This window comes from Lepidochelys kempii, chromosome 24, assembly GCF_965140285.1.
Source record: "Lepidochelys kempii isolate rLepKem1 chromosome 24, rLepKem1.hap1, whole genome shotgun sequence".
In the NCBI taxonomy this organism is placed as follows: domain Eukaryota; kingdom Metazoa; phylum Chordata; order Testudines; family Cheloniidae; genus Lepidochelys; species Lepidochelys kempii.
In genome coordinates this window covers 8779989-8802912 of record NC_136403.1, presented here as the reverse complement: position 1 = coordinate 8802912, position 22924 = coordinate 8779989, and the positions used below count along the sequence as shown (strand labels likewise).

The following is a 22924-nucleotide window of genomic DNA, read 5'->3' as shown; positions in this document are numbered from 1 at the left end:
GGACTCCCCCCACACACACACACCAAGGACCACCTCCAGGGCAGGGTTATTGTAACGGATACATAACCCAAAGCAATGAAAACGTTTAGCTCGTATCAGTGCCATGTCCTAAAGCAGCAGAGCCAGGGATAGAACCAAGGCGTCCTGGCTCCCAACCCTCCGCACTCGAACCACTTGCCCCCACTGCCCTCCCAGAGCTGGGAACAGAACCCAGGAGTCCGGACTCCCAGGCCCCCCTTGCTCTAACCACTGCCCTGCACTGCCCTCCCGACCCAGGGAAGTGGCACTCACAGCTCACTGCTCTGCATCAGCTCGATGAGGTCGGTGAAGAGCACGTCGCGGTTTCGCTCACAGAATCCCTCCACGTCGTAGGAGACCTGCGGGCCGGCGAGCCGGGGTCTCAGGCAGCGGCCCAGGGAACAGCCTGGAGCCGGCGTGCTGGGGGGACTCCCTCACACAGCCTCCCCATCACAGAGCCCATGTCCACCGTCCCCCCCAGAGGGGCCTGGCCTGGAGCCAGGCCAGCCTCGGCCAGGGAGCGCCAAACTGGGCCAGGGGGACAGGACACGCCAAAGGCCTAGAATACGCAGCTACTGGGGCGAAGCACCAGGTCCTCACCCCCCTCCAATCCCACTCCCCAACTATGACAGCCCCCCCGCAACCCTGACCCCCTTTACCCTCCAATCCAGCCTCCCCTTCCACCCTAATCCACCCGCCCAGCCTCCCCCAGCACCCCCATATACCCCCCCACCTTAATTTACCCTACCAGCACCCCCACATCCCCCTCCCTGACCCCCCTATTCTACCCTGTCCCCAGCACCCCCTCCCTCTCCTTTTCCCCTCTACCCTAATGTATCCCTCCCCCACCCCACCCCATCGCCCTCCCCAGGACCCCCCCCGCGCTGACCTTGCCGGCGTAGTGGTGGATGATGAAGCCCTTGTTCCAGCTGTTGAAGTGCTGGTGGGTGCCCACGGCCATCTGCAGCTTCTGCAGCAGGCTCTGGTCGGCGCCCTCGCCCTTGGCGTGCATGGTGGCACACACATCGTCCAGGATGCTCATGAGCCCCGGTGGGTTCTGGGGGGGGGTTGGGGGGGACGACACCAGATCGCTGAGCCAGGAGGGGGCACCGCTTCCCAGCCCCTCCCGCTCCCAACGCAGGCCTGCAGGAGAGCCAGCATCTCCTCCCGGGCAGCTCTGGCGCTGCAATGAGGCAGGGTTTGGGGCTCGGTGCGGGGTCCCCCACAGCACTGAACAGACCCCGATTAAGGGAGAGGAACTGGGGGTACCCTTGGCTCCGGGGAGATCCCAATTAAGGGGCAGCTGGAGGGGGTCCCCCACATTGCTGGGAGCCCCTGATTAAGAAGGGGACTAGGAGAGGTCACCAGGCAGAGCCCAGGTCACAGGGGAGACCCTGATTAAAGGGGGATCTGGGGGGGCAGAGCCCCCCACCAAGCTCAGATAGGGGCAGGGGCAGTTATGGGGATCCAGGTTCCGTGGGGATCAGAGACTCAAGTCGGCAGGGGTCCCAGGCTTGGGGGAGGGGGGTCACACAGGTTGTCTTCCCCCCCAGGCCGGAGGTGTTTGGAAGGGGGGAGCCCGGCCGCTCGCTCACCACTTTGCTCTCGATCAGGTCACAGACGATTTTGTTGTTGAAATAATCGATGGGGTTCCAGCGAATCCCTTCCTGGATGTACTCCTCCTGGCGGGGGGGGACGGGAGGGAGACTGTTGTGAGGAGGGGCTGGGATCGAGGCAGCCCCAGATCTTGTGTGGGAGCAAGAGTTGGGCTCTGCCCGTGTCCGAACTCCGGGGGGGGACGACCCCCAGCTGCAGGTCAGCCACAGGTGGTGGTAGTTGTGGGGGCCGGCCACCGCAGGCAGATACGAGCGCTTAGACTGCACAGCCCACAGAGGTTCCAACTCGGGCGGGGGCTGCGCCGTGCCACCGAAGGGCCCAGTAGGCAACAGGCGGGAAGGGAAACTGAGGCACAAAGAGGGGAAGGATCTTGCCCAGGGTCAATGGCAGAGCTGGGAACAGCACCCAGGGCCCTGGGCCCCAGCCCAGTGCCTCGTCCACTGGGCCACGCTGCCTCGCAACCCCATTGGCTGAGCTCCTCCACCCACCCCACATCAGCTCCTCCCTCTGCCCCTCATCTGTCCCCTCCCCCACCCCCTCATCTGTCCCCCATCTGTCCCCTCTCCCACCCCACCCCCTGCTCCTCCCCCACCCCATCCCCCCACCCCCACCCCACTACCTGTTCCTCCCCCTGCCCCCTCCCTTTACCCTCCTCATCCCCTGCCCCTCACCTGCTCTGCCTTGAGCGTGAGCTCGATGAAAATCTGTTGCAGCTTCTCATTCACAAAGTTGATGCAGAATTGCTCAAAGCCGTTTTTCTGCGCGGGGGTGAGGGGGGGAGAGAGACAGACCCGTCAGGCACCCGGGGTCCCCGCTGGGCAGGGCTGTGCTGGCATGGAGGGGCAGAGCGTCACCAAAGGGGGCTCTGGCTCGCTCAGAGCAGCGGAAGGGAGTGTCAGAGAGAGCTGAGACAGGCCGAGGCCCTGGAGCAGCCACGGGGCATCCTTGGCACCCAGCTCACGTGCTGTTTGTCACCTCCCCCCGGCCCCCAGCCCCCGAGGGAGAAGGGGTTTGCAAATGGCTGGTGGAGCGGGGATCCCAAAGTGTTTCTCCTCTTCTGCTGGCCCTAGCCCCCTAATGCTGGGGAGCCAGGTGGGGACCTAGGAACCCGAAAGCCCAGGAAGGTCTCTCTCGTGCCCCTGCCCCGCGGTACCTGGAAGATCTCGAAGCCGTATATGTCCAGCACCCCAACGTTATACTCCTCGTAGTCCTTCTGCATCGCTTTGTTGACAGCCTGGGGGCAGAGCAGAGAAAGGCGGGGGTGGGAATTCAGGGTCTTGCCTGGAAAATTAGAGGCCAAAACTCCAGCCCCCCCGTGTGTGGTGGGGTGACAGAGACCTGGAAGGGACACCGGATACCAGGCCACCAGAGAGAGGTGGGGCCCGGCAGCTGAGCTGGGGGGCCAGGGCTGGGGCCCCCGGGGCGGGTGACTCACGTCCACCAGGTAGTCAAAGAGCCGGGAGTAGAGCGCCTTGGCGAGGGCGTCCCGGGTGAAGCTGGCCTGCTCGGCGTTGAGCGTCACGTCGATCACCTCCGACTTGCCGCCCCACCGGCTGTCCATCTTGCGGCTGGTCAGCTTCTCCTTGAGCCGGCCCTGGTCGACGCCCAGGAGGTAGGAGGGGAAAGCCAGGACTGGGGAGGGCGAGGATAAGGGGGGAGGGTATCAGGGGCAACACCCCAACCCCGTCTGCCTCTCAGCATGGCTCCCCCGCTTTCTCCCCCGGCTGCTGGATTCGCCTCCCCTCACCCCGCCTGCCTTCAAGGTGGGTGGGGTATCGGCCTCCTCGGCGCCCGCACATCCAGAGGGGCCGGTGGAGCCGTATCCCCATGGGACCCTCCTCCCCAGAGGGAGAGGATGGGAGCGGGGAAGGAAACAGGAGAAGGTGGGGCCCCCCAAAGGATGGAGGCAGATCCATGGGGCACACAAGCCAGGCCCCACCCCAGCATCAGGTGCCTGACCGACCCCCCCACTCCAGATCCACTCTGAGCCAGATCCTGACAGGGACGCCCCAACCCCAAGCCAGGCCCTGAAGGGGGCTCCCCCCAGGCCCCGAGCCAGGCTGTGACACCCCACCAGACACCAACGCAGGCCCTGATGGGGACCCCCCTACACCCATCCCTGAGCCAGGCCTGACGGACCCCCCCACTCCAGATCCACTCTGAGCCAGATCCCAATAGGGACCCCCATCCCGGTGCCCCCTGCCCCCCACTCACAGTCCTCGCTCTCCACGGCGGCGTAGTTGCCCTCCTCCCGGAAGCTGATGTTGCCCAGGTGAAGGATCCCGGCCACGATCTGCAGCACCAGGGTCTGCTCCTCCCCGGAGAGCCCCACCACCTCCATGGCTGTCTGGGGACCAGGAGCAGGGGGAGGTGTCAGGCTGGGAATGGGGGCTGGGCGCGGCGGGGGGATGGGAGCTCAGGGGCCCAGGATGGGGGTTGGGGGATGGGGAACAGCTGGGGTTTGGGGCTCTATGGTGGCAGAAGTGGGGGGCAGCAAGATGTGGGTTAGGGATGAGGCACTGAGATGGAGGAGCACCAGGAAGAGGTTGGGGGCACTGTGATGGGGGTGACGGGGGGGGGGAGCAGGAAGTGGGTTGGGGGATGGGGGCACTAGGATGGAGGGGCACCAGGAAGAGGTTGGGGGCACTGTGATGGGGGTGGCGGGGGGGGGGGAGCAGGAAGTGGGTTGGGGGATGGGGGCACTAGGATGGAGGAGCACCAGGAAGAGGTTGGGGGCACTGTGATGGGGGTGTTGGGGGGGGAGCAGGAAGTGGGTTGGGGGATGGGGGTACTGAGATGGAGGGGCACCAGGAAGAGGTTGGGGGCACTGTGATGGGGGTGTTGGGGGGGAGCAGGAAGTGGGTTGGGGGATGGGGGCACTAGGATGGAGGGGCACCAGGAAGAGGTTGGGGGCACTGTGATGGGGGTGTTGGGGGGGAGCAGGAAGTGGGTTGGGGGATGGGGGCACTAGGATGGAGGAGCACCAGGAAGAGGTTGGGGGCACTGTGATGGGGGTGGCGGGGGGGGGAGCAGGAAGTGTGTTGGGGGATGGGGGCGCTGAGATGGAGGAGCACCAGGAAGAGGTTGGGGGCACTGTGATGGGGGTAGCGGGGGGGAGCAGGAAGTGGGTTGGGGGATTGGGGGCACTAGGATGGAGGGGCACCAGGAAGAGGTTGGGGGCACTGTGATGGGGGTGGCAGGGGGGGAGCAGGAAGTGGGCTGGGGGATGGGGGCGCTGAGATGGAGGGGCACCAGGAAGAGGTTGGGGGCACTGTGATGGGGGTGGCGGGGGGGGGAGCAGGAAGTGGGTTGGGGGATGGGGGCACTGAGATGGAGGGGCACCAGGAAGAGGTTGGGGGCACTGTGATGGGGGTGTTGGGGGGGAGCAGGAAGTGGGTTGGGGGATGGGGGCAGCAGGATGGGGGGGGCTGGGGACACCATGGGGGGACGTGAGCTCCTTGCACCGCTCTGGCTGTGTAAACCCCCGCTCGCCCCGTACCAGTGTCTCGTGGAACTCCTGCCGGTCGTTCATGTCGTCCACCTTGTAGATCGCCGACTGGTTGAGGTAGTAATAATAATCCGGGTTGGTGATACCCAGGTTCTCCCGCTGCTCCGGGGAGGCTCCCTCCAGCAGCTGGGCAGGGAGAGAGGACAGAGGCCGGAGGGGTCACGTGTTGGTTGGCGGGGGGGGGGGGAGGCCGCGCAGCACAGACCCTGCCCCCCCACGCACCTGGTAGTAGACGTGGAAGCTCCTCTCGCCGGGGTTCTGGCTCACTACCCGCGACTTCTCCAGCAGGAAGTTGGAGATCTTGCCCCCGTCGGGCTCCCCGCCACGGCTGAACTGGATCTCGAAGTACTTGCCCTGGGGCGGGAGGGGAGGCCAGGTGAGCCGGACCCCCTGGCTAGGTCCCCACAGCAGAGACACCACCCCCAGAGCACCCCCCACCCGGGAGCCTAATGACAGCAATGCCCCATGCGGCAAAGAGTTCATCTGGCCTCCTCCCTCGCTGAGCAGGATCCGGTGGTCAAGCCAACTCCTGGGAGCCAGGACTCCTGGGTTCTGTCCCCAGCTCTGGGAGGGCAGTGGGGGCTAGTGGTTAGAGTGTGGCGGGGGAAGAGCCAGAACTCCTGGGTTCAATTCCCAGCTCTGGGAGGGCAGTGGGATCTAGTGGGTTGGGGGAGGCTGGGAGCCAGGACTCCTGGGTTCTGTTCCAGAAGAGGAGTGGGGGCCAGTGGTTTAGAGTGGGGGGTCTGGGAGTCAGGATTCCTGGGTTCTGTCCCCAGCTCTGGGAGGGGAGTGGGGTCTAGCGGCTTTTGCAGGAGGAAACTGGGAGCCCGCTGGGCTCCACTCCCAGCTCTGCCACGGACGCATTGCAACAGGTCCCTTTCCCTCTCTGTGCCTCAGTTCCCCCATCATAAAGTGCAGCGAATGGCACTAAGCTGCAGGGAGGGGTTGCAAGGCTGCGCGGGTTAGTGGCTGTGAAGCACTCAGCGATGGCCGGCTGCAGGGGGCAGGCTGTCTGCCAGGCCGCGGCAGGCGCTGCCGAACGCCCCAGTCAGGAGGCACTGGCGAAGCCCAGGCACTCACGAAGCGGCTGGAGTTGTTGTTGCGTACGGTCTTGGCGTTTCCAAAGGCCTCCAGGAGCGGGTTGGATTTCAGGATGATGTCCTTGACGTGCTGGGGGGGAAGCAGAGCGCTCGGTAGATGAGGCCGTCGGCTCCGGCCCTCCGGGAACCCCCAGCCCAACGGCTCCCAGCCAGCCCAGGCTCCCGGATCCCCACTGCTTCCCCCCGCCCTGTCACGCCCTGTGGCACCTGCACTTTGGGGCCCCCGCCGGACACCTTGGAGATGTAGCTCATGATGAATTTGGCCGCCACGGTCTTGCCAGCACCACTCTCCCCGCTGCAAGAGAGAAGGGTGAACGCCGGCTTCTCCGCCCCGCCAGGGAGGACACCCCACCCTAGCCCGGTCCCTTCTGGAGGTCAGGGAGCCTGGGAGGAGAAGCTGGTTGGTTGCATCTACATTTTCCTGTCCTGCTCAAAGCCAGACAGTGACTCTCCTTTAAAGGAGGCAGGATGGCCCAGTGGTCAGGGCACCAGTCTCGAACTCGGGCTCAGCTCTCTGCTCCATCAGTCTCTTAGCTTCTCTCAGTTCCTCAGATGCCCGTCTGTAGCCTGCAGGGAACAGTCCTGCCCCACGGGGGGGTTACTAGGATAAATACGGTAACAACTGGGGGGTGCTCAGGTACTCTGGTAACAAGGCAGAGACAGAGCTTCCTCCCCGAATATGGGCGAGGAGGGTGGGTGTTGGGACCCGCCCCAGCAGGCATCAGCTCCTGCCTGGCGTCCATACCCACCCTGCAGGAACTGCAGGACCGTGCCTCAATTTCCCCATCAGTAAAATGTAGAGACCGACACTAGGTTGTCATGGGGGGAGGAGGGGGCTTTCCCAGCAGTCTCTGCCATTGCGCTGGAGGACTACAGCCAGCCAGACACAGAGCCATGCCACGCTGGCACCCCCCGTGTGTGACCTGGCCGTCAGACCTTAGAACTAGAACTTGGCACATGCCAAGATGTGGACCCTGCTTCTGCCCCCCTCCCCTTCTGGGCTCCAGATGTGGACCCTGCTTCTGCCCCCTCCCCCCCCTTGCTCTAGTGGATTCTGCCCCTCTTCTCGGCTCTGCCCTACCTGATGATGACGCACTGGTTCTCCCCGTCGATCAGCATGTTGCGGTACATGTTATCGGCCAGGGCATAGATGTGGGGCGGGTTCTCGTACTGGGCCTGCAACCAACACACAGGCAGGAGACTCGGTTATTCCACCGTGCAGGACAATTGTACACAGGGAGGTGGCAGGGGAGGAGACAGGGCTAGGCTGAAACCCCCTTCAACTCATCACACTGGTGAGCCAAGCCAGGAGGCGACCCCAGCTCTCTAGTTATTTGTCTTGGGTGGCACTGGGGGGCCCCCGTTGCGGTGGGTAGGCTGTACAAACACAGTGAACACAGTTCCTGCCCCAAAGAACTTACAGTCCATGTCAGAGCACCAGGGACCTTTGGTTCCCATCATTCCACCCACTCTGGTGAGCGCTTGGCAAACAAAACGCACAAGAGACTTGCTAAGGGCTTAAGGGACACAGTGACCTCGAAATGACACAGGGCTTAGGGGGCAGAGGACGAGGTCTCCCAAATCATGCTATCCCGTTGCCTTCCTCCCAAGAATCTCAAAACACTTCACAGACATTAACCCTCGCAGGGATGGTAGATCAGTGCCACCCCTATTTCACAGATGGGGAAACTGAGGCTCGGCACGGGGAAATGACTTGCGCAAGGTCAGCGGCTGAGCTGGGAAGAGAACCCAGGAGTCTTGTGTCAGCCTCCCTGCACATCCCTTGGCCAGCCTAGACCCCTGCGTCCCTGGAAACAGCCTTGTTGGGAACTAGTGGGCTAATCTAGCCAGCTCTCCCCGGGCCTCTCGCAAAGCCGTTGGTTAGATCTCCTTCTCAGCGCCTTCACAGCTACGCCGGGGGATAGCGCCTGCCTCGGATCCGTCCACAGATCTCAAGCCCCGAGCCGCACCCTTGGAGAGGAGATGCCAGCAGATCAGGAGCGTGGCGGGCGCACGGTCCCCTTGCAGGGGCTCAGCACTCTGCTGTGAACGCCGCGGCAATGGGGCCCGGCCCACAACGGCTCTTAGGACAGTAACAAGGCTGCAGGGTTTTCAGGAGGGGAATCGGGAACTGCAGTGAACATAGGGCGGCTGCCGCTGAAACAGCAAAGAAATTGGAGCACCGGACGCCTCTTTGGGATCTAGCTAGGACACCAAGCAGGGAAGGTCTCTGCACCTGCCACTAGGGGGCAGGCTGGGAGCAAGGCAACTCCCATGGGGAGGGGAGATGGGGTGCTGCAGGCATCGGCGGATCCAGTTGCTGATCTCACCTTGGGAGCGGGGCGTGGATCACACATGCCCCCTCGGCATCCCGGCAGCAGGGCAGGGCTCCCAGCTGGAAATTCCTGCCTGGGTGACTCACCAGCTTCAGGAATTATCTTCCCCTCCCAAGGGCAGAAGGGGCCTTTCCCAGCCGGGATTCACTCCCGGGGCTCCTTGTGGGTCACCCCGCTGCATGCACCCCCTCGCAGGCCAGGCACTGATGGGGAAACCCTTCTTCAAACTACAGCCAACCCTTTTAGCCAAGCCAGGCTTAACCAACGTTTTCACTCAGCATGTACCCGGGGATCTGCCTGGAGCCTGCTCCAGGAGACACCAGAGCTGGGCGGCCCTGGGCTGGCTGCTGAAGAGTGACGTCCTATCAGAAATCTCGTCCCCCCGGAGGTACTTACAGACGGAGATCATATTGTGATCCTTTTCTTTGGTAAACTAAATAGATTAACTCCCTCCCTAGAAGGCAGGTTTTCTAGATATTGAATAATTCTTCTAGCTGTTTTCTGAACTTTCTCCTATTTGCCAACAGCCAGTTGGAAGTGTGGGCCCCAGAACTGGACACAGTAATGGTCTCCCACATGCGCTATATGCCCATTTACCCAGACTGCCACATTACCCCCCTCCCTTCCTTGTCCCCCAGAATGAGATACAAGATACACTCACGCTGTGGGACAAGGGCAGGATCCGGACAATGTGAAGGTCTGGATAACAGGGCAGAGATCCACAGCTGTGGGGGAGGCCAGCCTGATGCTGAATGGCTCCTGCCATCTCCATGATCTAAATCAAATCCATGTCCCCACACCCTGCTATTTGATAATTACCCTGCATAGAGGTACCCCTGCTCCCACTCGACAGCCCCTGCTGCAGGGAGGGGGTCACAGGGAAACTGGAACCCCCGGTGGGATGTTTTGGAGGCCGTTCCCCACTTACTCCCCGGCCTGCCATTACTCACGGCTCCCTGGTACATGTCAATCTCGCGATCGGTGAAGTAGGGCAGCTGTTTGAAAGGGTTGACGGAGATGAGGACCGGTCCGATGTACGTCTGGGGTTTCCGAGATAAGGATCGACCAGCGACAATAGGAAGCGGAAGGAGCAATGGAAAAGAACCCAGCGTTCTTCAGAACCCGATCCAGAGCCACCAGTCCCACACAGCCCACCCCGTATTTAAAGGGCCACACACGGTTACTACATAAAATGACAATCACCCCCGCATCGAATCTGCAAAACAGCAGACACACGGACATTGCTACCTGCCGGTAAATTGTGCACCATGTCTCTTTCTAGGGTAATAGCCTACTACCTCTTACCAGCTAACAGAATTCCCCCTTTCACTCAAGTGGTGGAGGGACATGCTGTGGTGGGTTCAGTCCCACACAAGGGGTCATTACAACCTCACAGCAACCCGTGCATTATAAACTCCCCATCAGGCAGATGTACCTGACAAGCAAGAGCCCCTGCATTTACAATTAAACTCCCTACCTGGCCATTAATAAAAGCACCCAGGATTATTCAACATACAGAAGAAATTTGCAGCATCTCTGTTACTCATCCCCATCAATGCAGGTTGATCACCCCACACCCTTCCACTCCACTTTCCTCCTTTGGAGCAGTGAGATCGGCTCCCAATTTGCGTTTGCTCCTAGTCAGTTTCATTATCCAGTCCCCAGGCTCAAGACTGTGGTGTGTGTTTGTGGCACAGCGGAAACTAAGAGGTCCAGCAGGAAGGGGACTAAGGAGAGACCTGGATCCAGGCTGAGATTAGGAGTAGAGCTGGATGGAAAGTTTTCGACCAGTTTTCATCGGAAAACACCATCTACTCAAAATTGAAGGGTTTTTTTTTGCACAGTCATCTCAATTTCCATTAAGTCCCATTTGGGGGGAGGGATAGCTCAGTGGTTTGAGCATTGGCCTGCTAAACCCAGGGTTGTGAGTTCAATCCTTGAGGGGGCCATTTGGGATCTGGGGCAAAAATTGGGGATTGGTCCTGCTTTGAACAGGGGGTTGGACTAGATGACCTCCTGAGGTCCCTTCCAACCCTGATATTCTATGATTCTGTGAAGGCTCATGAAAAAAATTGGAAAATGTTTCAAAAATCTCAAACCTGTCCTGTCTGGACATTTTCAGAAAAGTTCCAATTTTTCATTTCAGAATGACAGTCGAGTTTGAAATTTTCTCTATTTTATCTTTAAAAAGTAAAAGGGTCAAAACCGACATGAAACGTTTTCATTGACCCCAAATGATTTTTTTTTCCTTCAGAATTTCGTTTTGCAAATTTTTTTGAAATTTTGGCTTTTCATCGTAATTCGGGATGAAACAAAACCCTGAAACCTCCAAATTTTTCATGAGACAGAAAATCTGTTTTCCAACCAGCTCTAATTAGGGGATTCTCTGAGTAAAATACTGAATTTGGTCCCGTCCATCCATCAAGGCAGCACGGATTAGGGATAGTTTCTGGATAAGCACTCAGGATGCCTGAGTTCTATTTCTGTCTCTATAGCCCTACTGGGTGACTTCGGGCATTTACATTCCTGCTCTGTGACTCAGTTTCCCCTCCCCACCTTTTGTCTATCATGCCTATTCAAACTATGAGCTCTCCTAGGCAGGGACTGTCTCTCACTCTGCGGCTCTGCCTGGGCCCAGCCCAACAGGGCTCTGATCTCACTAGGGCCGCTACCAAGAGACAAATTATACTAATAATCCGTCACGATACTGATATGATCATTAAAAGCATCTCACTGATGCCTGAGACCCCTAGATTGCTCCATGTGTTATCCTGGCAATGGGCTGACCCAGAACCAGCCAATCCTGGGGGAGCTGGGGCTTGACCCCCACCCCCATTTCCCAATTATCCCCATGCAGTTTTGCAAACTGCTGTCCCTTTGGGCCAGGGAGCAATCGGCGTTTCCCCCCACCCCGAGTTCCCAGCGTCGCCCTCCCTTCTTCCGGCCTGGCCCGGCCAGGATACGAAGATGTAATCATCCAGGAAGCGCTTCTTGAGGTTCTCCACGATGGCATCCTCGCTGATCTTGGCCAGCAGCACCATGTCGTCCACCCCGCTGTGCTTGACATTCTGCGCCTGCCAATGGTAGCGTTCCTTGCTGCCCTGCACGGGGAGGGGAACACAACGGGACAGGTCACAGGACTGGCAAAGCTCAGGCCGGGGGGGGGGCGGGGCAGGGGAAGCCAGTGCTCAGCAAACACGGTGCCCTTGGCTGCCTCTGTCGGGTTCCGCTCCAGACAGGGAGGGGATGGCTTCGGGCTGCTAAGCTGGTGGTTTGGGCCATGAGAGTCTGGCACCAGGTTGGCAATCAGGGGATCTAGGTTCATGGACAGCCTGGGAGAGTCACATGATCTCTCTGGGCCTTGGTTTCCCATCCATAAAATAGGGATCCCCTTCCCCGGCTTCGTCTGTCTCAATCATGGGCTCTGCGGGACAGGAACGGTCTCTGTGTCTGTGCAGCGCCTGGCCCAGTGGAGCCCCAATCTCATCTGGGTCTTCTATTCTCTGTATTACGGTAGCGCCAGGGCACCCCAGTCACAGACCAGAAACCCACTGTGCTAGGCCCAGTACATTACTTATTAGGTGTATTACGGTAGCCCCTAGGAGCCAATCATGGACCAGGATCCCATGGTGCTAGGCACTGTACATTATTTATTAGGTGTATTACGGTAACACTTAGGAGCCCCAGTCATGAACCAGGACGGCATGGCACTAGGCGTTCTATGTTATTTATTAGGTGTATTACAGTTGCGCCTAGGAGCTGAGTCATAGACCAGGACCACAGAGTGCTAGGCACTGTACAAACACAGACCGGACTGTCCCTGCCCCAAAGGCTGTGCAGTGTAGATGCTATCATGAAAGCCAAAGCCTTGTCTGGTCTCCATGAGTACTCAAGACCCCTGGCCCTTTGCCGTTTTCCCAGGGCCCTAAGGCCAAACTCCTCCGCTTCATCCTACGTGACTGGCCGTGCTCCACCCTAGAAGAGGCTGCATGATACCCGGGTGTCTGTAGCTTATAGAGAGACATGCAGGACGACGACGTTACAAAGACCGAGAGGATGTAAAGCTATGATCAGCCTCTGCCTTAGCACCAAGGCACGACCTGCGTGTGTGTGTGTGTGTGTGTGTGTGTGTCTCTCTCACACACACAAAAATTTATCTCATTTTAGCAAGACTTTGGGGTCTCGCCCTCCATCCGGCACCAACAAAGAACTCCGCTCTCTCTTTTCCTTCTTCTGGCCAGGAATTCCCATCATCTTGCCAGCCCCAGGGGTTCAAAAACCAGGAGCTGAGCCCACAAAAATCATGAGATTGGCTTTAAAATAATGAGATTTAATAAACAAAGAAATGCTGGGCCATGTTTTCTGAGCCTTTAGAGAGTTTTGCTTCCAAGTTTTTCTGCATAAGCACGGGGGCCAGAAACCTGCCTTTAGAAAAGAAATAAATTAAAGCTCAGATTCTCAAGCGCTCGTATGACTCCAGGAGCCGGGACTTGAAGAAAAACTAACCATATATTGCAATACGCATGGTAAAATGGCAAAAGTTGGCAACCCTGCAAGTGCTGTATCCCGAACTTGGTGCATGGCTCTGGGCAAGTCACCCCCCTCTCCCTCCATGGGTGTGCCTCAGTTTCCCCACCTATACCATAGCAAAGGTGCTACTGACCCTCCTTTGCAGAGGCTGCTGCAGCCCTGCCAGGTGTTGTTAACAACCCGAGTGCAGCATGAGGGTTTGACTTTCCCCTCTCTGCCAATCTCCATTATTAATCGACAGAGACGCTTTGCCCTTGATTTCAGCTGGGAGAGAAACTGACCCAGACGGATGGAAACAGAATCCTCCTGGCAGTGCAAACTGCTCACAACCTAGTGGTTTTGCCCAGTGGGCGGGGAAGGCTGGGATGTAGGGTAGTGGCAAAGGGAACCGCAATTCTTGCCCCCCTGGGTTAACAGCTGGGAGGATCCGGAGTACCCCAGGATGAGATGCGAGGGAGGGGGGAAGAGAGAGTGAGCGTGTGTGTGTGTGTGTTGTTTGGGCTATGTGTGCGCACACGACTGCCCCCCACAAAAACAGACAACCCACAATCCACTTCTCCCCCCCACACTTCCTCGCTGCATCAGCACAGAAGATGGGTGGCTCTGCCCTGCCCCCTCCCCAGGCCGGGTGACTGTGATCAAACCCCCCATCCCCGCTCTGAGCCAGCAAGGAAACTTCAGACAGGCTCCTGGCTGTTGCCAAGCGCTCCGTCCCCCGGCCCACTCAGACAATGCGAGCGGCCAGTTGCTATGCGACCGATGCCGGTGGCACTCGCGGAGGGAAGGGATGGCAGCGAGAGGAGGGGCAGCGCGGGGGGAACGCTGCAGAGGCTCTGGTCAAGGCTAGGACGATGCTCTCCTTGCGGGTGCTTGACCGGGCCACCCCGGCCTGCATGGAGCAGGGTCAGACAGCCGGGCATGATCGCTGCTTGCTACTCTGATCATAGCTGTGGTGCTGCCGGCCCTCCCGCAGTATTGCGGGGGGGAGACGGGGGTTAATTCAATCCCCAGCTCCCCGAGTCACGTGAGATTCTGTTTCCTTTAAGAAAACCCAAGTTTCTTATTTGTCCCCCATCTCCATAGCATCTAAACACCTCACACTCTTCAGTGTGTCTACCCTCCCAGCCCCCCAGGAGGCAGGGCAGCGCGCTTATCCCCATTGTACAGAGGGGAAGACTGTGGCACAAAGTGACTGATTCACGGTTAGTCAGTGACAGAGCAAGGCATTGAACCCAGGACTCCTGAGGCCGAGGCTGGCAGCCGAACCACGGAGCCCTCCCACCTCCCTGTGGAAAGCTTGGCACGAGGCCTGAAGGCTCAAGCAGCCGGCGGCAAATAAAAAGAAACCCAACGTTTATTTTTATTTTTTTACATCTGCAGAACCTTTACAGCCAATCTGGTGATTTGCGGGGAGCGACCCCTGGTGCATGATCCCTTGGGAGTGACCCCTGCCTCGTTCTCCCCATGTGCTGCCCCAGGTCTAGAGCATGCGGAGTAAATAGGGGGAACAAATATGACCTATTTGGATGGTGGCAGGGCCCATGGGCGCTCGGTGCCAGCCAAAGGGGGAGCAGACAGAGAGGCCCTGCCGCAGATACCACAAACCGAGAGCTCGTCAGGGGGAGGGGATATAAACCCTTGGGGGCACTGGCCAAGCACTAGTTCCGCTCTGCCCCAAAGGCCGGGATGGGTCTCAAGGCCAAGCTGGGCCGGGGCACAGAAAGCGTCTAAGGCGGATAAGACTTGAACGCAGGGCAGGGCTGGGAGCGGACGCGATTAGCTTCGCTCTCCCACGGGGAGGACAGCGTGCAGCAGTCCAAAGTTGGGGGACCCCTGCCCTAATTAAAGGGGGGGTTGGAAAAGTCGCCCCGGGGTGGGCTAGCCCGGCACCACGGGGTTCCTCTGAGCCAGCTGGTGCCAGTCGCCACCAGAGGGGGGGAGACTGGGCTGGGTGGAGCTGTGGGCCGACAGTGCCTGGGTTTGCTCTGCTCTTGTCCTAAATTTAAGGGGTCAGCTCGTTGGGGCAGGGAGCAGCCCCGTTCCGATCCCAGCCCGGATGGGGCCAGGGCAGGCAGGGCCCTCCCAGGGTGGTCTGAGCTCAGAGAGCTGCTCAGAACACTTGCTGCCCCAGGACGGATTTTGCTCCTCAATCCAGAGCACCCCAGCTTCCCCGAGCGGCAGCATATGCCTGGCATGTGGACAGGGCTGGTGGAAGGGCCTTCGTGCCCACAGAGTGGGGCAGGTAGCTGGTGAGACCCCAGGGCTAGCGACTGTACCTAGTGATGTCAGCCCTACCACCCCTTTGCCGCATAACGAGCCCGTGGCCTGGCCACCGGTGGGTAGGACGCTTAGGTGACAGCATACCAGCCTCCCCAAGTGAGGAGGGCGTCTCAGGCCGGGCCCACCCCCTTGGGCAATCTGGAGCTCTGGCCATGTTAAGTCTGAGCAGGCCTGTGAGAAGGGAAGTGCTATTGCCAGGCTGCCAAGGGGGAAACTGAGGCATGCAGGAAGGAAGTGACTCACTTGCACGAGGTTCTAATGCGAGTCAGTGGCAGAGCCAGGAAAAGAACTACGGGCCCTTATTCTCGGCTCAGCGTTCTAACCACTCAACCACACTTCCTACCCACAGGCAGGAAATGAACCCAGGAGTCCTGATTTCCAGACCCCCAGCCTCCACCACCAGACCCCTCACCCTCAAAGCAGGGACTAGACTTCAAGGAGTCCTGCCTCCCTGTCCCTCCCTGCTCTAACCACTAAACCACGCTGCATTCCTACTGCCTCACCCTTTTCAGCGTCTCCACACCCTCAGCCCAGAGCCAGCCCCGTATCATATGGTTGTGAAACTGCCTTCTCCAGTGGCGTTATTCATTAACCCGAGCTGGGCGTGTGGGCAAGATCCCAGACCGGCTCAGGAAAACTCCCAGGAGAACTTCACTGCACTCCAAGGAATGCATCACGTGCTACCCTGAACGTCCCACAGCGTCCCTGAAATCCAGAGCGGCTCCACGCCTCACGTCCACACAGCCGCGAATGCAAGCCTGCCAACCCGGGGACGCAACGCCGAGAAGGGCTCAGCCGCAATAGCACCTCGCTTCAGCCTCTGCGGGTTACTAACCCCAGCAAAACCCCACACCTTGGGGAGGTCCTACAACAGGGCCAATCCCACTACAAGGATTAACGAAAGGCAGCATGGTCCAGTGAGTAGAGCGCAGGGCTGGGCCTCAGGACACCTGGGTTCTGTTCCTGACTCTGGCCTGCTGGGTGATTTTGGGCAAGTCCCACCTGTGCTCTGTGCCTCTGTTTCCCCTTCCACCCTGTGTCTGTCTGGAACTATTTGTCATCTTGCTGCTGTAGCGCCTAGAAGCCATGGTGCCAGGGACTGTACAGACTTTCCCTGTCCCAAAGGGTTTAGAACCTAAACACATCTGTGCGATCTCAGTTGGGAGTGGGGTGTGCAGCACCTGGCACGATGGGGGGCAGGGAGGGTATGACCGAATTTTGGTTGGGGTTTGTGCATGAGCATCAAGGGGCCCCAATCTCAGTTGGGGGGAGGGGGTCTCTGCAGGGTCCCACATAATGAGGGCCCTGATCTTGGCTGGGGGAGGGAAGGCTGTGCAGACCCTGGCCTGACAGGGGCCCCCCGATCTCAGTTGGGGTCCACACAGGGCCCGGCCCGACTGACGTGGAGGGGGGCCCCTGATTTCAGTTAGGGTCTGCGCAGGGCCCGGTCCGATGGGGGGGCCCGATCTCACTTAGGGTCTGCGCAGGGCCCGGCCCGACAGGGGGGGCCCGATCTCACTTAGGGTCTGCGCAGGGCCCGATCTCACTTAGGGTCTGCGCAGGGCCCGGCGCGACAGGGTGGAGGCCCGATCTCACTTAGGGTCTGCGCAGGGCCCGGCCCAATGAGGAGTCCCCCAATCTCAATCCGGACATTCACATGCTACCATAATCCATGTCACAAGCCACGTGGCCGTTTGTGACAGTCACGTGCCGCTCCCTTTCCGAACCTGACACGCTCGACGTCACGGGACGCGCTCACCCCGCTGCAGGCAGGGACATGCAAAGGGTGCCCCGGTGGCAGGGCTGTCGGAGGGGGAACCAGGCAGGCTTTGGAAGAGCAGCGGGATTTCGCTGGCACAGGACTAGCCACGGCAATTCACGCCCGGCTCACGGAGACGGAGCTGCCCCCGCTAGCCAGCAAGGGCAGCGTGAGAGCGAGGAACCGGGGGCCGGGACAAACGCATCCATTGTTTGAGGCACTGGGCTCGCTATGGGCAGCGTTATCCCCGCATGGCCGGGCACTGCCTGAGCCAGGATCTTGGCAGCTCTGGGGTACAGCACGTCATCTCGGCCGGGGGGGGGCTGAAAGCCAGGCTTTTGCTACCAGGCCAAGGTTTGCCCCAGCTCATGTATGTAATAATGGCCCCACCCAGACCCATCAGTTCGCTGTGCGTGGGGGTGGAGGGGTTTAGGGCAAGATCTGGCCCCCTGAGTGCCCCCTCAGGGCACCCACCCACATTCCCATCCTCCCATTATACATGCACACCCCCACTCCCAGCAGGCATGACCCCAGTGCCCCCCCTAGCAGACACATGCTCCTGCCCCTTCCAATGCACGGTCATGCCCACACACGCCCGCCCCCCCTGCCCCCCCCCCAGCTCCTCCAGCACACGGCGCGGCGTCCCCACAAACACAGCACCAGACCCAGCCGGCTCTGCCACACCCGCCCCCCAGCTAACAGGGGGCCAGGGCTGCCCCCAAAGGGCCCAGCCGGGAGGAAGGGGGGATCCCTCCATCAGGCCCGGGAGGCTGCAGCTAAGCATAGCCCCGGCAGGAGGAACTGGGCTGAATCACGGCCCCGGGCCAGACATTTCGGTGTGGGAGGCTGCTGGCATGTGGCTCCACAGGCCTGATCCTGCCCCAGGGGCCCCGGCCCGGTGGGGCCTACAGGGCTCCCCCGGCTGCACAAAGACCAGGGAAGGGAGAAGAATGAAGGATGAACCAGCCTGGTGCAGCTGGGGGGCGGGGGCAGGAATTGATGGTCAGGCTGGAGGCAAGGAGCCTGATCCTGTGGCGCTGTGAAACACGCCCCTCCCTGATCTTAGCAGAGACGCCCCTCCCCCACAGCGCCCCACAACCCCCTCCCCACACTGCCACACCACCCCCTTACACCACAGCACCCCGCAACCCCCTCCCCACGCCGCCCCACACAGCACCTACCCCCTCCCCATGCCACCCGTGACCCCCTTCCCCACACCGCCCCCTTCTCCAAAGCACCCCAGGGAGACAGGCTCCTCTGTGAGGAGCTAGGGACCAGCAACATCACTGACGGGCCTGGCTTGGTCTGAGGCTCTCAAATTGCCTCACCACGCCAGGTAGAGAAACCGAGGCCCAGGGACTGCCCACCCCTCAGGTCACAGTGACAGATTAGGGGAAAAAAAACCCAGGAGTCCTGGCTCCCAGCCCCCTGCTCTATCCCCATTCCCCTCCCATCCCCACTCCGGGCTCTAATCAGCAGAGATGACTGTCGCACACACGCATTAATCACTCTCTATTAATAGATTCCCAGTGACCTGCTGGGCGCAGCCGCCTACCAGAGCAGAGCCGCACCACGGACGGCTTGGAGGCTTGGAGGGGAAGCCTGTTCCACACACAGGATTGAAGCCAGCAGGGTCCATGCTCACCATCCACCCCAGTGGGTCTCAGCCATGACCACAGGCCCTGGTAGCCAGCATCCTGCTGGGACCCCCCACCACCTGGGAAGAGCAGAGTGGTTGTGCTCCCCCCAGTCACAGCCTGCAGATGGAGACCCCATGCCAACCCCAGTCAGTGACCCCCGCACCCGACCAGCGCTTGCTGGCCCTGAAAGGTGGGGTGGGGCTGCCCCAATCCCATGCTGCTGGCTAGAACCAGTGCCGGGCACCCCATCAACCCGCAGCTTCCCCCTGCCGAGCGGGGAGTCTCTTTGGGGTGGGGGGGCAGGGAGGGAAGTTACCAGCACAGAGACTGCAGCCCCGTCAGCATTTGGGGGATGGGAACTGGGGGCAGCAGAGAGGAACTGCCAGGATCTAAAACCCCATCACAGAGGAGGCCGGCCATGCTGGTCTGGGCATTGTGCCCACGATGCCCCTCCCTCAGTGCCTCAGCAGGTCCACCGAACCCCACCCCACCCCCTGCCCCAGGGGTGAGAAGCGGCTGTACCCCTCCCCCCAGGCTGGACAGCCACACCCCCCGGGCAGCAGAGATGCTCTCTACAGAACGTTTTAAGCACCATCAAAAATTCAAACCTCTGCCACACACGAGAGCCGCCGTCTACGCAGGCTCTGCAATAAGTCCAAGCACCTTAAGGAAAGGTTTGAAAACTGTGCAGCTCTGAGGGGTCTGGCTCCTGGAGCCAGGGCCACGAGCAGCAGGCCGGGCCGGGGATGGGCTTGCTTGACCGAAACCTCCTTACACAGGAGTGCAGCCAGGGCCTGTCATGACAGTGTCCTGAAGGAACAGGACACTCCTGGATCCAAGCTGGGAAATGGCAGTGTTGCCACCTCTCACTAGCTGGTACTCTTAGCCAAGCTCCAGCTGCTGGAGTCACATGAATACAGGAGAGACTCTGCTCAAAATTAGAAGGAAAGAACATGTTTCCCACCCTCATGGTCATGGAGAAAAGCTTAAAAACCCAGCCTGAGTGTAACCCTAAAACCTCAAAAACTTTATAACCACCACCACCCATATGTGGTCAGTTGGTTTGTTTTACTCCAGATTTTCGTGCACATGTGGTTGATGAGGAGCAGAACTAGCTCCTCCTGTTTGCTACAAAATTACCCAGGCAAGAACCCAGTAAAACATCATTGAACAGGTAGGCTAATTAATCTGTTCAACAGATTCCCAAGGGACAGGGTGGATTCTCCAGCACTTAGAGTCACTGATATTGAGACTGGACATTTCTTTCCAAAAGATGGACTGTAGGTCAACCACCAGATATGGGCTGAATGCAGGGATCTTTAGGTATTTTTGTCTACATGGGGGAACTTGACTGGCATAGCTATTCCAGAGTAACTCCCCCATGTAGACAAACTATTTCAGAATAAAAGTGATTGTACTCAGAAATAATTACTCCACTTTGTGAGTAATTATTCTGGAATAGAGCATTCACATGTAAGCTCTTGTGGAATTGCTACACCCATCAATTTCCTCATGGAGACAAGGACGAAGGGAGAGTCCCTGGCTTGTTTTACGCAGGAGGCCAGATCAGATGATCAGAACGGCACCTTTTGGTGTTTTAAAAACAAAATAAATCTATTCAACACCGAGAGTGCAGCCCCGGGCCTGCAATTCAGGTCGATGCCCGGTGCAACGGGAACCCCAGCCCAATTCGACACAAAGAGCTCCCCCAAATCCCTTTGCAAACCCATCTGTAATGCACTCTCTCACCACTGCCCTCAGAAACCAAAGCAGCCATTAAAACAAAGCCCAGCCCATGCCAGGGGGAGGGAATGGCTAAGCCATTTAAGCATCAGGTTCAAAACAACCCCTTCTCCTAGCACAGTCCTGTTATGGGAACCCTGAGCTGGGATCTGAACACCATCCTCCTTCCCAGGAGCTCAGGGGCCCTGGGACTCACCGCACCAGGTGCTGTACTAACATTTCTAAAGTGCCTCTCACCTAAGCGCCACACAAAAGCTCCCAGGTGTTTTTTATGAGCTCCAGTAAAGTCAGTGACACTCAGAGCCCCTCCTTCCAGCCTGCGCTCTGGCAGAAATTCTAGCTACACCATCAGGGGAAACAGGTGCCTTTCAGGGGCTCCCGGGGCAACCTGGCCAGGAATAACACCCCCATCTTCCAAGCCCCTTAACATACACACACCCCTTAAAAACATCACCATCTCCTGTCTAAACTCCTCCGGGACACCTAGCATCAGCTTAAATGTCCATTGTAAGGCCCCGATCCTGCAAAAGGATCTGGACAGGCTGGGGTGGGGGGGGGCGCTCAGGGGTCACCCAGTGCAGAGATCCAAGAGCAGGATCAAGGGCCCAAACCTTCACAAAGGGAAAGGCGTAAATATTCAGGGCAGAACTCAGACAGGGCCGTAAGCACCCCGATTAGACAGAGAAAGTGTGGGGACTACACAGGCAGCTGGCTGGGGTCTGGCAATATTCTCCCTGCGCTCTATAGCGATGCAACAAGGATTTGGCCCTTTTAAGAAGTCTAGCTCGGAAAAGCAAAACCAACCCTCCCAGAAGGTGCAGAGGTTCCGGCAGAGAAGAGAAGTCGGAGGAAAGAGAGAGTGAGGCGAGAAGGAAAGTTTCAGAGGAGCAGCCGTCTTAGTCTGTATCCGCAAAAAGAAAAGGAGGACTTGTAGCACCTTGGAGACTAACTTATTTGAGCAAAAGCTTTCGTGGGCTACAGCTCCCTTCATCGAAGGTTTCTTGGGAATCCCAATCAGGCCAAGGAGGATCCTTCGCAGCCCCAGAGGCTACTTCTGGCCCAGCTTCTTTCTATCCCATTTGCAAGGTGATTCATGGCAGCTGCTGCTCACAGGGGCGGCGGGGGGGGGGGGGAATGGGGATTTAAGATGCAAAAAAAAAACCCCACCCTCCCTCCAAACGTCCCATTAGCTAATAATTAAACTGGGGAACGCCGGGGACGGGACCTTTATGGGATTTGCAGCGGGGGGGGTTGGATCTTAAAGGGACTGAAGCGTCTCCAGGGGGAGCAGGAAACTCACCATGGCTGGATCGCGGTGACTCTTCCCCACGTCCTACCTCCGCCCTGGGTGGCTCAGCAGGGACCCATGGCTGGCGCCGGCTCTGGGGCGGCTCGTCCTGTCCTGCAGCAGCTCGGCACGTCCCCGGGGGCGGCGGGCGCCCCAGAGCAGAGCCTCTCCCGGGGGAAGGCAGCAGGAGAGGAGCCGGGCTGGGCAGAGATGGAAGGCGGGGGCGGGGGCAGGTACAGGCAGGTGAACGCCGGGAGTCTGGCTGGCTGCACGGAGCGCTCCCGGGCAGGGCAAGGCGGGGGGGGGGAGGGGCAGGGAGGAGCGCGCACAGGCGCCCCCTGCTGGAGCGGAAAGGCAGCTGCGCGCAGCGGAGGGCTCCCTCCTCGTCGCTCCTGGCCCCTGCTGGGAGAAAGGGGAACTGCAGGGTTTGGAAACAGCGGACTTGGGAAATAGACCAGAGGTGGGTGGGAGGCTGTCTACACAGCAACGCGAGCCCGAGCTGCCAACTCAGGCTTGAGCCTAACTCCCCTTCCATTTTCACCCTGACCCCCCACGAGGTGGGAGGGTCCGAGCCGGAGTCAATCCGGGACCCAGGGTTCAAGACTTCATCCCTTAGGGTATGGCGATGCTGCAATAAAACACCCCCAGCTGACTCATGTCAGCTGACTCAGGGTCACGGGCTGCAGGGCTATAAAACAGCAGAGTATATGTTGGGGCTTGGGCTGGGACCCTTGCGAAGGTCTCAACCCCTCTGCAATGCAGCCCAGGGTTCGTAGAACTCGAGGTAGCAGACCCTGGGTTTGTTAATTGAGGGTCTACACTCGTTTGTAACCCCAGGTTCGGATCCGTTGAACCTTGGGGCCCCAAGAGAGGGCTCTATCATCTACGCTGTGTGATGGGGGCCTGAGTCCAACCCCCATATCCCAGACCTCCTAGCTCCTTCCCAAAATGTGGCCACTCTAGTGCATTGTTCGTGGTGCACCGCAGGAAAACCTGACTCTCCCGAGGACAAAGGAAGTCAGCCCGTGGGATACTTTTGGCAGCCTCCCAGAGCATGAGTTCAGTGGGGCTGCATCGCCACTGCAAAACAACAACGCTTGACTCA

The 22924-nt window shown here is 59.4% G+C and overlaps 1 protein-coding gene across 3 annotated transcripts in view; it reads right to left on the bottom strand.

Moving 5' to 3' along the window:
* Positions 1-22085, bottom strand: part of LOC140902855 (unconventional myosin-Ie) — a 33360-nt gene extending 11275 nt beyond the window's left edge. The window contains exons 1-15 of one of the 3 annotated variants that reach the window (XM_073323426.2): positions 21832-22085; positions 11543-11680; positions 9530-9619; positions 7325-7419; positions 6451-6538; positions 6224-6313; positions 5366-5497; positions 5135-5269; positions 3850-3982; positions 3071-3267; positions 2789-2869; positions 2307-2393; positions 1614-1700; positions 908-1075; positions 292-377 (exon numbers count right to left, since the gene is read on the bottom strand). In XM_073323426.2, coding sequence (XP_073179527.1) covers positions 292-377; positions 908-1075; positions 1614-1700; positions 2307-2393; positions 2789-2869; positions 3071-3267; positions 3850-3982; positions 5135-5269; positions 5366-5497; positions 6224-6313; positions 6451-6538; positions 7325-7419; positions 9530-9619; positions 11543-11680; positions 21832-21834 — 1610 coding nt within the window. In that variant the 5' untranslated portion in view covers positions 21835-22085. Of the gene's footprint in view, positions 1-291; positions 378-907; positions 1076-1613; positions 1701-2306; positions 2394-2788; positions 2870-3070; positions 3268-3849; positions 3983-5134; positions 5270-5365; positions 5498-6223; positions 6314-6450; positions 6539-7324; positions 7420-9529; positions 9620-11542; positions 11681-21468; positions 21601-21831 lie in introns of those variants that run through there. The other 2 variants (XM_073323425.2, XM_073323427.2) reach the window with 2 other exon arrangements.
* Positions 22086-22924: the final 839 nt, after the last annotated feature.